Consider the following 17,853-nt stretch of genomic DNA (forward strand, 5'->3'; position numbering starts at 1 on the left):
TTTTTTGAGATAGGAATTTTGGGTTTTCATGAGCTGTATGCTAAAATCATCAATATTAAAACAATAAAAGGCTTGAACTACTTCAGTTGTGTTGTAATGAATCTAAAATATATGAAAGTCTAATGTTTATCAGTACATTACAGAAAATAATGAACTTTATCACAATATGCTAATTTTTTGAAAAGGACCTGTATATAATACACACACACACACACACACACACACACACACATATATATATATATATATATATATATATATATATATATATATATATATATATATATATATATATATATATATATATATAAACAATAAGAAATGATTAGCAAATCATTTCTTATCAGAAATGATTAACAATAAGAAATGATTAAACAAAAGGCTAAACAATCCAAAAATAAACCACACAATAAAAATAGCATTTTACTTCATTATATACTCAATATCGCACCAAGTGGCAAGTCTAAGGCCTATCTGCCCTTTGGCTTGACCTTGTGAAACCGGAGTGGTTCAGTTGTTCTCATCTGCCTTGATTTGGGCTCAACTGGAACTGGAACATGTCTGGCAGCATGAGTTTTAATCCCAGAGTTCCAATCTGCCAGAGAATGCCTCATCCAATCACTGCTATGTCCTCCCTGGTGGCCTTGGAATGGAAATGAGTGACAGCATGCCTAGAGCATGTGACACTCACATCGGGGCAGAAGAATATTTATCAGCCCAATGGCCATCTTGGAAAAAAAGATTTCTTGTTGGATTTTTTTTGTTTTTTTTTCATGTATACACATTGGTTCCTCATTACAGTTTTGGGTTTTACCTTATCAGGCAGATATCAAGTTATAAGGTGGCCCGTTTGACAAGAGTTAACGAGGTGGGCGCCCTGAATAGATATAAAAATATATGAAACGTGTACTTTTGACTGCTTATGTGCCTCATTACTGTATTTTTATTTGTTATGACACACAAAATGCACTGAGCCTGTCACAAATATTCTTATGCACATGACAGCTCTGCATCTTGAAGAGATGGTTTATATAATGGCACCTATCAGCTGCATGAGGTGGGATGGTTTTGTGTCCTTGTTTAACTGGATAAACCGTCCCATGGCATCTGCGAATGCCCTGCAGAGAGGCAGATCCCTTTCAGTGTCATAGCCGGGAAGGAGGAGACATCTGACATGTGCAGCGTGAAATTCATTCAGCACGCCTCTCACTGTACTTGGCACAGCGGGGACCTCTGCTCACCACGGGTTCCCAGGTGAGCAGGTAGAGCAGTTTAAGCTCACAGCTGCGTCCTGTGGAGACGTCGCGGAAATATCATAGGGACCTACTGGAGAAACACCGGAGGCTGTGATTTAGTTACAGTTATTACGGCGCAGCGTTGAATTAGATTTTTGTGTTGTTTAGAATGAAGAGGCCCTGGTGTTGAGGAAACGGCCACACTTCCAGTGGTACAGCAGCCCTGTTTCATGTCCTTTCAGAGCGCCCATTGTTCCCATTGTGGGAGCACAATATTAAACCAATTGCCATGCAGATGAGCTGTTCTATAACACTCTGATCAGCACAATGCACCGTTCATATCTTTTTTGTTAGCATTTCAACAATGCGTCAGCTCATACTAAGAACTGCAATAAATCTTATTAAATCCGAGTTCCACCGCACCAAAGTTTAACAGGAGCCTACAGAGATGCTCTAGTAAAACATCACACTTTAATGAGTCAGCCTCTGTAGATTTACATTAGTTAATTTAATGTGTTAATTTACTGCAATTAATAATAAATTAACTCCTCTCTCACTGTTTTTCAGCAGTACATGGTGTATAATACCTAAAAACAACACAGATGGAAAACAAGATGCTTTGTTGAATGTTAAACTATACAAAGAATTGCAGAAATATTTAACTTACTTTCTGAAAGTTTTGGGGCATTTAATATTTTCATATTTAACCAGTATAGAGACACCAGAGCAAGCAGCAAATTCCAGACAATCTGGTTGAGGTGAGGTTGCCCTCAGCGGATTCATGAGCACTTGAATAGCCGCTGACGCTCTGGAGCTCACAAAAACGTCAAAGTAAATTTTCAAATAGACGTTATCTTTATTAACAAACCGCATATTTGAAATCTAAGTACATTCTCGACTAAAAAATAAAAAATACATTCCATGACACAAAAACAGAATTATGATTTAAATTAGAGTGGATTTGTGCATCTGCCATGAAACCCGCTGTTAGAAATACCACAAGTGGAGTGATATAAACTGTGAAACATTTGAAGTTCTGTTATCACCAGAATATCACACTCTTATCAGCCAATCAGATTCGAGGACCAGAAAGAAGCGAAGTTATTAATATAATTTTGGGAGGAGAATGCCCATCTAATATTCCAATTAATATCCGAGTATGAATACAGCCTCTTACCACTTCCGTTGTTAGTTCTTTTGGCATCCCTCCTCCTCCCCATCTCATCCTTTTATGCATATTTATTTATTTATCTTTCTGTCTATAGGGTGGCTATCAGCGCTCGAGTAGAATAGTCTCTCTGAGCCCTCCATTGCAGACATCAATCCAAATCTGTTTACCACTAATGCTAAGATTATATGGGCACACAAATTGGTTAAATGTTGTATGTATATGTATATGTATATATGTGTGAATATAAACAATATATACAGACAGTGGTGTGAAAAAGTGTTGGCCCCCTTCCTGATTTTTTATTTTTTTGCATGTTTGTCACACTTTAATGTTCCAGATCATCAAACAAATTTAAATATTAATCAAAGATAACACAAGTAAACACAAAATGCAGTTTTTGAATGAAGTTTTTTATTATGAAGGGAAAACAAAAACCAAACCCACATGGCCCTGTGTGAAAAAGTGCTTGCCCCCTAAACCTAATAACTGGTTGGGCCACCTTTAGCAGCAACAACTGCAATCAAGCGTTTGCAATAACTTGCAATGAGTGTTACAGCACTGTGGAGGAATTCTGGCCCACTCATCTTGGCAGAATTGTTGTAATTCAGCCACATTGGAGGGTTTTCGAGCATGAACCGCCTTTTTAAGGTCATGCCACAGCATCTCGATAGGATTCAGGTCAGGACTTTGACTAGGCCACTCCAAAGTCTTCATTTTATTTTTCTTCAGCCATTCAGAGGTGGATTTGCTGGTGTGTTTTGGATCATTGTCCTGCTGTAGAACCCAAGTTCGCTTCAGCTTGAGGTCACGAACAGATGGCCGGACATTGTCCTTCAGGATTTTTTGGTAGACAGCTGAATTCATGCTTCCGTTTATCACAGCAAGTCTTCCAGGTCCTGAAGCAGCAAAACAGCCCCAGACCATCACACTACCACCACCATTTTTTTACTGTTGGTATGATGTTCTTTTTCTGAAATGCTGTGTTACTTTTACGCCAGATGTAATGAGACACACAGCTTCCAAAGAGTTCAACTTTTAATACTGAGTCCACAGAGTATCTTCTCAAAAGTCTTGGGATCATCATGTTTTCTGGCAACACTTTTTCACACCACTGTATATATATGTTTCCCTGGGAATCACATCCATGACGCTTGGCTTTTTAGTGCCATGTTCCACCAGTTGGGCCGTAATGCTCCTTCAATTTACAACTCTTGTTAGTGCTAGTACTACGTAGTCTGGTCACCATTCACTGGATGAAAGCAGGTTCATGGCAAATAAAAGCTGTTTACAGAAGCTTTCTTACCCAGGCTAAGACAGCATGTTTTGCAGGGGTTTGTATACTTTGCACACAAGACTGGATTGACTGCTGGATTCATAATATTTGAAGAACATACAAAGGAAGAAAGAGGAGTGTGGCAGCAAATATTGTATAGGGAGTGTGCACCCCCTATGGCTATGTTTGTTTAGAGGGCTAAACCGCATACAGAGATTGCCTTTCATTGCTCTCAAACTCAATTCCTGGAGGGCCACAGCTCTGCACAGTTTAGCTCCAACCCTAATCAAACACACCTGATCCAGCTAATCAAGGTCTTCAGGAGTACTAGAAACAAGCAGGTGTGATTTAGAGCTGGTTGGAGCTAAACTCTGCAGAGCTGTGGCCCTCCAGGAATTGAGTTTGAGACCACTACTCTTTAGAAAACAAGTTGAGAGCAAGATTATTGATATGTATTTTGGGTCAACAAATAGTTGTCTGTCATGTCATCAACATACGTATGGTTTAAGTGTGTGCTATGTGGGTTAATTATTTTGTCAAATCACTAATATTTAGGCCTGTCAACCTTTCTCAGGTTATGAAATAATGGCTTAGAATAGGGGTGGTTGTAGAGCGAGCAGTGAGTGTATCTTAAAATTTTGTATTATACGATTTTATTAAAAAATATTTATTCCTGTGATTCCTATTTTCAGCAGACATTTCTCCCGTCTTCAGTGACATATGATCTTTTAGAAATCATCCGAATATGCAGATTTGGTGATCAAGAAACATTTCTTAGTATTAGCAATATTGAAAACAGTTATGTAGCCAAAACACATTTCTTTTCTTTCAGGAATTTGTTGATGAATAGAACATTCAAAAGCTCAAAAATGTAAATCTTTTGTGACATTATAATGTTTTTACTGGCAATTTTGATCAGTTTAATACATCCTTGCTGCACGAAAATATAAATTTCTTTAAAAAAAAAAAAACATATTTGTTTGTTTATTTGACTTGCATCTGATCAGTTTGTCTCTGTTCAGCTGAACATACTGGATAAGCCAAAGTAAACAGGTGGCCATACAGTATGATGAAATGTATGTGAGGTCTGCTACTACCTGAAGCTTTTCAGTGAGGCTGTGGAAGTGATCTAAGGTCACGATCGGATTAAGCCATTGAGTGTCTATGTGAATGTGTATGTGGGTTTCCTCAGGCTGCAGAAAGTGATTCAGGGGTGCTCTATAAATAACCACAGCTCAGTTAGGCCCGAGGGATGGGGTGCCACTCTGCTGAAGTGAGCTGGGTGAAGGTAGGGAGAAGGCCAGGGCCTCCATGTGGAACCGCAGCAGACGGCGTGCATTGTTTACACTCTGTAGGGATCCTCAGCCTCAGCCGCTCATACCCTTGTAGGTTGCACCCTTCTCCAACCCCTCTTGATCCTGTTTGCCTGCTTGGCTGCACCCTTCTGTAATGTGGCACTGATCAAAGTTGATTGATTATGGTGAATATGAATAGATATCTGCTGTTAGAGAGTGAGTTTAGGACACTATGATTTCTGTGATGTGCATTATAACCATTTTATGATTAAACTATCGTCATCAAAGGTCTTCACGACAGCCTGTCAAAATAAATGTCTGGTTTAGCTTGAAGAAATTGTGACATTTTATTTTTTAAAGGAATATACATTTTTATTGCTTCCATGTTTTATTTACAACAGTAAATCTGTAGCAATGTGTTTGTTAAAAATAAAAGGAATTGTTCAATTTTCATGTAATAACATTTGAAAGATTAATTACATTACATTACATATAATTTTTGATGATACTTTTGTGTTAAAGTTGTATACCATTGTTTCAGTACCATAATTTTTGATGATAATTTTGTATTCAATTATAAATAGAGAAAATTTAAACAGATACACACAGTTTTTTTTTTTTCTGAAAGAGATTTAATAGGTCATAGAGCCATTTATTCTAAAAATTAATGAATGAAACTAATTAGACATGCTTAAAAAAAAAAAGAAAAAAACTGAAAAAATAAATCCAGCAGAAAAATTAATGAAAAATAAAAAAATAGAAATGAATAACACAGGGACCTATGAGCATATATGCAAGGTAAAGAGAACTGTTAGAGTTTATTGTGGGTAGACAGACAGACTTTAGAAGGCGGAGATTGTTCTCGCCCACCCAGATTCACTTCCTCCTCTCCAGATGGTATATGGCCACTGCTGTGTTACCGTGTCTCTGCGGTAATGTGTGGAACAGATTCAATAAACTACCTCAAGATGGATGTACATTTCCCCCGTGTGGCCTTTTTGCTCAATAAAAGCACATTTATCTGGTTTCCTGTTGTCTGCCTGTCTCTTTCCACATTCTCATAGCAGAGGTAGTCATCAAGACAACAGGGCGGACAGTCATGCATGATGGATGTCCTTTCGCATGGGAGTTCAGGTCCATTTTGATTACGAGGGGAATTCATTAGGCCCACATGTATGAGCACGCCATGGAGATGAGCCAGCTAAATGTCTAGCCATTTCCTGCCATATATGCATGGCAACAGTGTTGAACAAACCAACTGATTTTGTTCCATACATTTCCAAAACATGGTGCATTTTGATTCATTTTAAAATGAATGTTTTCAATTTGGATAAGTGTATATTTTTACATTGTCATGCATAATTTATTGCATGCAACTTATTTCAAATATATTTTGAAGTTAAGAATGAACAGAAAAAGACCACAGGAAACTGATCTGAAAGGGTCTTGATGTTCTATCAAACATCTGCTGTATGAGATGTGAATTCCCATCATGCTATTCATTTGTTTATTTCATTTTTTTCATTTATGCCATTCCATTGAACAATGGCAACTTTTGTTTCCCACCATGCTCTTGATGTTCTCATTACTGTCCTCTTCTCTTGTCATGATGACAAAGTGAGTGACAGTGTCTGTTTTACAAAAGGCCCATTTTGCGTTTCTATTTATCAGAGAGAGTGTCAGAACCTTTACTCTGCCTCTCCCACTCATCATGTGCTTGCTGTTTTTAGCATACACTCGCTGCTTATCGAATATTGTCATACGTGCTTGAATAAACACCAGCACCCTCTCATATTATAATGCATGTAAACAGATCAAACCCTTCACCTTGTGTCTCTCATCAATTATAGATTTTTCTTTTTCTTCAGTCTCCATAAAGGGGGAAAAAAGTTTTAGGTACACAAAAAAACAAAAAACACATTCAGTATCAAATCTGTTCGATTTTGTCATTCGCTTTTTTCTTCTGTGCTACACTAATGCTGTTCATTGTGATTTATGAAACAAGATACAGGTGATTTCACGTTATGGTTGTACATTAAAGGGCAGAGTGCAGTTTTTCATACTTTTTTTAATGGTTGCTGCATTACAATGAAATAAATGCAGGTAGACCCATCTCAGGCTATCATAACAATGCTTGAGTCAAGAGCTAAATCCACCAAAGGAATCTGTATTCAGCTACTGGGAGCACTTTGTTTTGCAAGACATGTCAGACAGAAAGGATGTTGCGTTTCACCTTTTAAAGCATTATTGGAGTCAACTACAAAAGCAACTAGGATCAACCTGAGGGGAAAACATAACTATCAAACACGGGTTTGCTTTTAGTGACCGACCTTTCAATGTCACCACTTCCCTGTAAACCTGTAGCAAAATGTAGTGGGACCCTTGCATGCTTACAAGACAGCCAGAAAATCAGGGTGATTGTCGTTCTCAAAGTGCAATGCTGAAGCATTCCTTGGATGATTTTTAATCAGTAAGATTTTTAATGTTATTTAACAGAGTCTGTTATGCTCACCAAGGCTGTATTTATTTGATCAAAAATGGATTTTAAAAAAAACAGTAATATTGTGAAAAATTATTGTAATTTCTAATATTGATTTCCTATTTTAATATACTTTAAAATATAATTGATTTATTTGACAAAGCACTGAATTTTCATCAGCCATTACCCCGGTCTTTAGTGTCACATGATCCTTAAGAAATCATTCTAATATGCTGATTTATTATCCATTTCAAAACTGTTGTGCAGCTTAATATTTTTTGGAACCTGTGAAACTTTTTTCTTTGATTCCTTGATTAATAAAAAGTTAAAAAGAGTATTTATTCAAAATAGAAATCTGTTCTAACAATATAAGTATTTACTATAACTTTTTATCCATTTAACACATTATATACAAGTATAAATATATACATACAATTTCTTAAAAATGTATACGTGTGTGTGCGTGTGTGTGTGTATATACATTATAAATGTATATATACATTTAGTATGTAAACATAAACTTTTATTTTGAATGTTTTTAATGGTATGGCAGCCCAACTTATAGAAGGGCTGCCAAACGATTAATCGCATTCAAAATAAAAGTGTATGACATTTTATCATACACACACACACACATATATATATATATATATATTAGTAAGAAACATATTAGTTTTAAAAATTTCCTGGGACAACAATATGTATAAACGTACACTGTATCTGCAACTCTGCAGATTTGCAACTCTGCGGTATAGAAGTGGAAACATACTTCCATATAGAGATGGAAGGGCTTGAAAATATTCTTAACCCACACAATTTCACATTTAGTTTCACTAAAGACTCTTGCTCCAGGTGTATTAAAATATATCAAATCATGTTGGAATTGCTCTGGAATAGCTGGCTGTTATTGTGCATTTTCAGATATGCATTATGTAAACATTATCCTATACGCTTGAATTGTTTATCCCCTGTATTCATTGTGCCCATAATTCCTTTCTAAAAAGAATTTGAGCAATTATGAATCATTGTGTGTTGTAGTGGCTGCAGGCATTTAGTGTGAATCTCTAGAGGAATAGAGGTTATTGTGGCCTACCTACACTCATTTGTGAGGGCAGCGTGAATTGTTTGTTCAAATCAAACCAATTTAACATTGTCCTTGTGGCGCTGTTGTTCCCCGCGCAGAGGAAAACCAATCGCAAATCCACCTAGGACTGATTTACAGCGCCGGAGGAGCAGATTAAGAGGCCTTAGATAGCATCTCAAGTGTTCGCCGAAAGAAAGACACCTGTCCTGCCAACAATTCCCCTGCTTCAAAAGTAGGCATTAACACTTCCATTAAAATCTGTCACCCCTCTTTCTCCCTCTTCTTTCTGTGCACTGAAGAGAAATCACAGTCATTCAAATGCTAAGCGACTTTCTCTTCCCTGTGGATGTTAGTGCAAAAAGAGCCACACTCCATCATTTGCCAAGAATGTCAGGGAGGGGGAAAAAGACGCAAAATCAGCCAATGGTGCCGGGAATATCCCTCACCTCTGCAATATTTCTACACATTTTATTACCTATCCTGTGCCGCAGACCAACAAAATTCAGCAAAAATGTCAGTCATTGTTAGATCGCTGCCTTATAGTGCACTAAATTCCTAATATCATGTATGTAAGTGTCTCACTGATTTCATCATGCTCGGCAGGGTTCCGAGAGCTCAGTTCAGTTCATCTCTTACGAGCTCTTAAATAATATACCAATAATAACTCTAAACGGATCAATGGGATCATTTTAAAGTGTGAGCACTAACTTTGCCTGTGGGCATCGAGCTCTTGTACTGTCTCATCTCATTATTTATGTATAGGGGTCTATGGAGTATCCACTTCATTATAAGACACATCTTTTTTTATTAATGTTTTATTCTTATTTCTCAACAGGTTACAGATGGAGGCACTATTAAGCAGAAGATTTTTACATACGATGCTATGTTCAATACCAACTACTCCCATATGGAGGATTACCGGAGACGGGAAGACCTGGTCTATCAATCGACAGTCCGGTAAGAGCAACTAGTTGTTATATGATGTCACAAAAAAAGAATATTTATGCAATATGGATCATCATACATCATCTGAAAGCTGAATAAATAATCTTTCCATTGATGTATGGTTTGTTAGGATAGGATAATATTTGGCTGATACATAAACAGCAGTAGGGATCACCTGTATTGACCTCGCAGTCTCACATACTGCTCAGGAAGGAAGATGGCAACTTCTTAAATGCACACACGCATGGTTTCACACTGAAATAACAACATAATTTGTGTGATTTGTTTTCAAGTAAAAATATATACTAATATATTTAAAGTTCAGATGCACTTACAATATGCAACTACATGTAAAGTTTTCACAGTGAAAATCCAAGTCAACTCAACTCAGCTGCCCTGCTAAGCAGACATACAGATAGATAGAAAGAAAAACAATGAGATAGATGGATAGACATACAAATAGATATAGAAATGGAAGGACGGACATAAAGATAGACAGAAAATAATAGATATATAGATAGATTAAATAGATGTGACCATGGACCACAAAACCAGTCATGAGGGTCAATTGTTTTAAATTGCAGGGTCCTCACATGTAACAGCCAAGTAGCTGGGACAACTTCTTTATATTTACAGGCCTAACGTAATGACGCAGTGCCATGCTCGAATTTCCCACTCAAATTAGAAAACATTATTATAAGCTAACCGTTGTGAATCGGGCTATAGTAAGGCAATAGTTTTGAACACTGGCTGGTTCTGTACTTGCTCAAATATTGAATCTGGATCATTTTTAACCAAAAAAAAGTTACGGACTGCAGCTTTAAGTAAAACATGGCCTGATTAAAAAAAACTTTACCTCAGTATCCAGTACTTTTTGATATTTTCACCCACTGAGCCCTAAGCCAAGCTTTTGTTTTGGACCCTCAGTTGCAGTGCTCCCCATTCAGGAAGCGTCATCTTTAGCCTTCCCTTTCCGAACATCTGCTGTATTGTTTCACAGGCCCGCTGAGGAACAAACGTGTTTCCCAAGTCATCCTTGATACCTGAGGCTCAGCTTCAGGCGGAAAAGCAAAAGCAATCCCCAGAAATACTTCCTCATATCTGCTCTGCTCCTCACCAAAACATACAAGTGTCTTGTCAAACCAAAAGCTGGTACAAACTATTAGATGAAGAGCAGAGAAAGGAAGGTTTCGATTACTAGTTCACCCTGCTGCAAGACTAGCTGCATTTTCTACGCAGATATGTGCACATGTGCATCAAGTCAAGCAGAGTTTTTCAGGCAACAGGCTACAATACCTCCTTGCTTTGCTTGGAAAGTGGGACATTGTATGCTGTGTACACACGCACGGAAACAAACACTCCTACCCAGCAGGAAGTAAATTGACTGTCACACTATAAGCAGCAGTAGGGATCACCTGTATTGACCTCGCAGTCTCACATAATGCTCGGGAAGGACGATAGCAACTCCATAAATTATTTGTGTGATTTGTTTTCAAGTAAAAATATATACTAAAATATTTATAGTTCAGATGCACTTATAGTATGCTACATGTAAAGTTTGATCACAGTGAAAATCCAAGTCAACTCAACTCAGTTGCCCTGCTAAGCAGACATACAGATACATAGAAAAACAATAAGATAGATGGATAGACATACAAATAGATATAGAAATGGAAGGGCGTACAGATAGATAGATAGATAGATAGATAGATAGATAGATAGATAGATAGATAGATAGATAGATAGATAGATAGATAGATAGATAGATAGATAGATAGATACTGACAAAAACACAAATGTACACACTTCACAAATCCTTTCCCCTGTAGCCTCCGACATGGCATTCTGCGGGAGATCCAGAGTGCCCAGACAGGATATTTCACATGTATTATGTCTCATTTTCATTCCAGAGTGACAATAAGCCACACCAGTAGGCATTGCCACTCAAACTCAGTTCTCAGCATTTCGTCTGGAAATAAATGCAGCAGTAAGGGTCTTTCTAGAAATCGAAAACCGAGAGATAGACATGTCTGCCTCTAGCTGGGCCACAGAAGTTTGCTTGTTTTCACATTATGGCTTCGTCTGCTTGCATGCTGCTCAGAAGTACGCATCTCGTCTCTTGGAGTATTGAGGAATAATAAAAAAAGCTTTTGTTTTTTCTTTTTGAACAGCACAGGATTTGCCAGGCCCATCACAGTCTTACATGACAGTTTGAATTCCCTGAAAACACAACACCACACAAGATGTCAAATGAAACATTATTATAGCGCAGATAGAAATGCTGTGTCTTTTCTAAACTTTCCCCTCACGGGGTTGAAGGTGTTTGAAAAATTAATTATTTTCCATTTTAATATTTAATATAAGTCATAATGTTAGGTTTTTTCTTGATCTTCACTAGCTTCTCCTTGTCAAAAAGCTGCCAGTGTATTAAGATGGAAAGTTTGAGCTGTCAATCAGGTCCAACAGGTCCATAGGACCCTCCCCTTGCACTCCGATCTGGCCCTCTTCTTTCATTACCATGGACACCTCAATTCTCTATTCCTATGAGACCTAACTGCTCTTGACAAAACATTCAGTTTTATACTCCGAAACAAAAGCACTTACACCCACTGGGCCCTCCAGGGCCCTTCAGGAGAAGCCCGTTCTTCAATAAAATCCCCTGATTATCACGCACATCTATCAAATTATTTTTCATGACTCTTCACCGAAACGTGACAACAGTGTTAAAAGAGTGAGATGAAATATGCTGTGTGTCAATGAAGCATGTGATGTCTCTTTTTAGTCTGGAAGTGAGGACACTGTGTAGAGAAGCAGCACTGACTGGTATTTACCTTGTCGAGAAGGTGAGCAAGATGGCTTGTGTTCATGCCAGTTGCACTGGTATGTGGGACCCAAATGTGGGATTTGGGTTAGTGTTAATTTTGTCAGCCATTTTTAATTTAGTTTTAGGCCCGGTTTCAAGACGGGGTTTAGCTTAAACCAGGACTAGGCCTTAGTTAAATTAAATCATTTAAGCAGCTCTTATAAAAATGCCTTAGAAGAAAACGTTACAGGTGTGCAGCTTGAGACAGAACAATGTCACTGACATATTTTAAGATATGTCAGAGTTATATATTTTTAATTGAGACAGCTCAAACATGTATTTTAGTCTAGGACTAGCCTTAAAGGGGTCATTGGATGCAAAATTCACTTTTCCAAGTTGTTTGAACATAAATGTGTGTTGGAAGTGTGTGTACATATCCATCCTATAATGATAAAAATCAACCCAGTGTTTTTTTTTTTTTAATCCCTATTTTATCATAATCAGAATGAGCTTTATGTGCCAAGCATGTTTACACATACAAGGAATTTGTTTTTTCTGACAGAAGCTCCACAGTGCAACAGAATGACAGTGACAAAAAAAAAAAAAACACAGATAATAAAAGAATAAAAATAGAACAAATAAATAGGGAATAACAATATACAAATTGACAGTTGTATGTACAGGTGTATTACAATAGACAGTTTTGTATGTACAGGTATAGTATGTGCAAATTCAAAATGTAAACTAAGTATGTGTGTTAGATAAATAAGTATATAAGTGTATTATAGTGTTGTGTGTTCCACAATTATTGTCAGGTGTTCATAAAATGGATTGCCTGAGGGAAGAAACTGTTCCTGTGCCATTCTGGTGCTCAGTGCTCTGTAGCGTTGACCAGACGGCAACAGTTCAAAGAGGGATTCTGCTGGATGTGAGGGGTCCAGAATGATTTTGCCAGCCCTTGTGCTCACTCTGGATAAGTACAGTTCTTGGGCACATGAAAGGGGCTTCATTCCTAGAAGCAAACGGCGGTTCCACCGCATGTGCTTTTATGCTTCCTGGTCGATTACGTCACCCACCCGTGACGTCTCGCCCTTCCATTGGACAGATTACACATGTGATTCAGAGCGCGGTCACTCTGGAGGAGTTCTCCTAGCGTTCCGACGCAGCGTCTCATTCCCTTCAGGGAACCAGGGTTGCATATGTAACCCGAGACGTTATCTTTTATTGACCTTATTGTCATCTCATCATCGTTTAGTTTAAGTCATGGGAAAAAAGCTCATCAACAAACTTTTTTGTCATAGTTTTTGTTAACAAAATTAACACTAATTTGGGTATGACAATGCAATGTACAAATGTTACATTTTGTCTAATGCATTTAAAGTGGGAAATGTGCATCAGTAGTACCTTTTATTTTAACCTCCCAATTTTGTTATTTTCTAAATTTAAATTTATATTTTCTAAAATTATATTTTTAAACAACAGCTAGGTCATCTGATTATCGTCAGCCTTGCCAGTGAGTATACAGTATTTCCATCCATGACCTTACATTGCTGTTATTGTACAACATCTTGATTTTTATCTTTGAAATGTTTTAGACTTTTTATTTTATTTACCATTTTTAGTTATATTGTATATTTTATATTTTATTTTATTCGTCTTGCAAAGTTTAGCTTTTTGTTTTGTTCATCTAGGCCCTTTGAAAGTTTGTAGAAGCAGTGGCATTTAAATTGATCATTTTCGTTTTGTTTTGTTTTGTTAAATTATTTGTTTTGCAAGCCCTTTGAAAATAAGCAGAGACCTCTAGTGGCATTTTAATTAATAATTGTTTTATGGTTTCTTCATGTTTGTAAGCCCTTTAACATGTTGCAGAAGCACCATAAAGGCATGCAAATTGTAAGTAAGTAGTAAGTAAATAAATAAATAAATACATTTCCCATTTGAACGTTTGCAAAGGGCCGTAGTGGCTTTCTAATTCAGTTAAAATTGTTTTAAAAAAGTGTGATTTCAGCAACCATGAACACAGAGATTGATCTCAGCCATTGAAAAGACCATGTTGGTCAACCATTACTGTGCTCACAATGAGCTTCATGCATGAAACACAAATAATTAATTTCTTTGTAAATCATTCAGAAATCTATTCATGCACAAATTGCCACATTGAATGGAATTGGTTTGTGAACACTTTTTTAACAGATGTTCAAGGCCCTATGGTTCACTACAAAACTCAGACAGCTCCGTCAGGCCAAAGAAGATGCTTACAGGAAGGGGGACAAAGTCTTGTATAAACAGGCCAAATACACACTGGAAAAGGAGATCAGAGTGGCAAAGATGAATTATTCTGAAAAACTAAGGACTCAATTATCTTCCAGTGACTCAGCATCAGTGTGGAAACATCTGAAAGAGATCAGCAACTACAAGACACCGTCCCCCAGCACTGAATGAGTTCTACTGCAGGTTTGAAAAAACACCCCACACCCGTCCTGAACACCTCTCCACACAACCATTAACACCTCCTGCAACCCCCTCTCCCCGACACCTGCACTTCAGATCAGGAAAGACGATGTGCGCCAGGTCTTCCAGAAGCAGAAGAGGAAGAAAACACCAGGCCCAGACTGTGTTACACCAGCCTGTCTGAAATCCTATGCTGACCAGCTGGCCCCCATCTTCACACAGATCTTCAACAGATCACTGGAACTGTGTGAAGTCCCTTCATGCTTCAAACGCTCCACCATCATCCCCATCCCAAAGAAATCCAAAATTACAGGGCTAAATGACCACAGGTTTTTGGCTCTAATGTCTGTGGTCATGAAGTCTTTTGAAAAACTGGTGCTGGCCTACCTGAAGGACCCTCTTCAGTTTGCCTGGCCTTCTTCAGTTTGACGATGCAGTCAGGACTGCATTATGTTCTGCAACACTGCTATTAATAACTGCTATTCTCCCTGTACACCAACGACTGCACATCTAAAGACCCCTCTGTCAAACTTCTGAAGTTTGCAGATGACATCACACTTATCGGCCTCATTCAGGACAGTGATAAGTCTGCTTACAGACAGGTAGTTAAGGAGCTAGCTGTCTGGTGCAGTCTTAACAACCTAGAGCTCAACACGCTCTAAACAGTGGAGATGACTTACCATCTTTAATAGCACTGTAATGATCGCGGAGTCATTCAGGTTCCTGGGCACCACCATCTCCCAGGACCTGAAGTGGGACACTCACATTGACTCCATTGTTAAAAAGGCCCAGCAGAGGTTGTACTTCCTTCGCCAGCTGAGGAAGTTCAACCTGCCACAGGAGATGCTGAAACAGTTCTACTGCCATCATTGAATCCATCCTCTGCACTTCAATAACTGTCTGGTTCAGCTCAGCTACCAAATCTGACCTCAGAAGACTACAGAGGGTAGTCCAGACTGCTGAGCGAATCATTGGTAACTCTCCAAAAACTGTACTTATCCAGAGTGAGCAAAAGGGCTGGCAAAATCACTCTGGACCACTCACATCCAGCACACTCCCTCTTTGAACTGTTGCCGTCTGGTCGACGCTACAGAGCTCTGTGCACCAGAAGGGCCAGGCACAGGAACAGTTTCTTCCCTCAGGCAATCCATCTCATAAACACTTGGCAATAATTGTGGAACTCACACTATTTATACACTTATACACTTATTTATCTAACACACATACTTAGTCTACATTTCAAATTGTACATGCAAAACTGTTTATTGTTATATACCTGTACATACAATTGTCAATTTGTATGTTGTTATTCCATATTTACTTGTTCTATTTTTAATTATTCTTTTTATTATCTGTGTTTTTTGTTCTGTCACTGTCATATTGTTGCACTGTGGAAGCTTCAGTCACGAAAATAAATTCCTTGTATGTGTAAACATACCTGGCAATAAAGCTCTTTCTGATTATGATTCTGATGAGTGAATGTTCGAGTGAAAGATCACCTCAGTTGACCTATGTGTTTGATGACTCATGAAAATATGAGCTATTGTGAATATTCCAACACCATAAATTCAGCCTCGGACATATTCTAACATCATACGCCCACAATGCCAATAAGAACAGGCCTCAGCTGAGAAGTTCATGGCACATTTCTGTAATTACAGAATGTTATATTCCTGGCAGTGAGCGCTCTGTCCCTCTCAGCATGCACACACACACTGCAGAGTGGCAGGACCTGGCTAGGCAAATCCCTTCTTGCCTCGGTGTGATTTAGTGCTAATCGGCTTTTTATTACTCTGTGATTAACAATCCATCTACATTTTTAGAGCACAGTCAGAGAGAGAAAGAATATAGAGAGGGTGAGATTGAGAAAGACTATGAAGAAGCTGGAGTTCCAGTCCCATTGAGGTTATTTTGAAGAACTGAATACCAGAGCGAGCCAGACTATTGTGCAACATTGCCGGCATTTCAGCAATCCAAAGAGGAAGTATGCAGCAGAGGGGAGAGAATGAGCGAATAAGAGACAGCGAGTGTCGAAAAGCAGAAAGAAGGAGAGGTGGAGAGGTAAGAGAGGCAGGAATTGAGAAATGTGCTGGCTGGGATTCAGAGACCAAGGCAGTAAAGCTCATCCAGAGAGAGGACACTTGCGGGGTGGAACGTGAGACCAATGCCAATGTCCAAAGCTGGAGCCAAACCTCTCATCCAATCAGCACGGCCCATGCATGTCAAGCAGCCGTGGAAGTAAGGGGAGGAAAAAAAAACCCTAACAAAAACAACAATAAAACTCTTAAAACTGCCAATAGACGGAGTTAAAATTATAGACATCTGTGAAGAGAAATGGCAGTGTGGTTTTATTTACAGCCACTGCTTTGTTGCCGTTGCCATTGCCATGATGGTGAACGCACTGCAATTAACTCTGGCTGCATTTCTACTCATCAAGCCTAAGTGAGCTATCTGAGGTGCAGGGGAAAAGAAAGCTGCGGTGAAGGCGTACATGAAAGGAATGCTTATGCGCTTGTGCTGAGAACTCACCCGCTGCCCTCATTCAATATAAATGAGTTGGTTTCAGTCAATTTCTGCTTGTTTTAAAGGGGCTGAGCAGCAGGACATTGTCGACCGGCGTAGAGCATATGCAGATGCTGTTGAGATTGTTATAGGATCACTTGACTGAAGTGAAGAGAAAAAGTCTGAGATTTTTCTCTTTTTATCATTATTTTTAATGAGGCTTTTAGAAAATGATGCTATCCAGATTTTGGATCATGGACTCAAAAGATTTGCAAAAAAAAAAGGCCATAAGTGTTTTAAAATTACACACAATACCATTTAAAAGTCAATCATTTAATCAAAAATATATCACAGTTTCCACAAAAATCATAGCAAATGTTTCTTGAGCACCAAATCATCCTATTCGAATGATTTCTGAAGGATCATGTGACACTAAAGATTGGAATAATGGCTGCTGAAAATTCAGCTTTGAATTCACAATAATAATTGACATTTTGAAATAAATTAAAAATGAAAGTTATTTTTAAATTATAATAATATTTCACAATATTACTCTTTTTACTGTAATTTTGATCAAAGAAATGCAGCCTTGGTGAGCCTAAGGGGACTTTTTTC

At 38.2% G+C, this 17,853-nt stretch overlaps 1 protein-coding gene across 3 annotated transcripts in view; it reads left to right on the plus strand.

Annotated features, from left to right (window-relative positions):
• Nucleotides 1-17,853, plus strand: part of LOC306854726 (immunoglobulin superfamily member 21-like) — a gene marked incomplete at its 5' end in the record, with an annotated part of 209,342 nt that overhangs the window by 128,706 nt on the left and 62,783 nt on the right. For all 3 annotated transcript variants that reach the window (XM_079392967.1, XM_079392966.1, XM_079392965.1), the window contains one exon: nucleotides 9,373-9,494. In XM_079392967.1, the coding sequence (XP_079249093.1) occupies nucleotides 9,373-9,494 (122 nt within the window). The remainder of the gene's footprint in view (nucleotides 1-9,372; nucleotides 9,495-17,853) is intronic.

Source organism: Barbus barbus (genome assembly GCF_936440315.1).
Source record: "Barbus barbus genome assembly, chromosome: 35".
Taxonomy (NCBI): domain Eukaryota; kingdom Metazoa; phylum Chordata; class Actinopteri; order Cypriniformes; family Cyprinidae; genus Barbus; species Barbus barbus.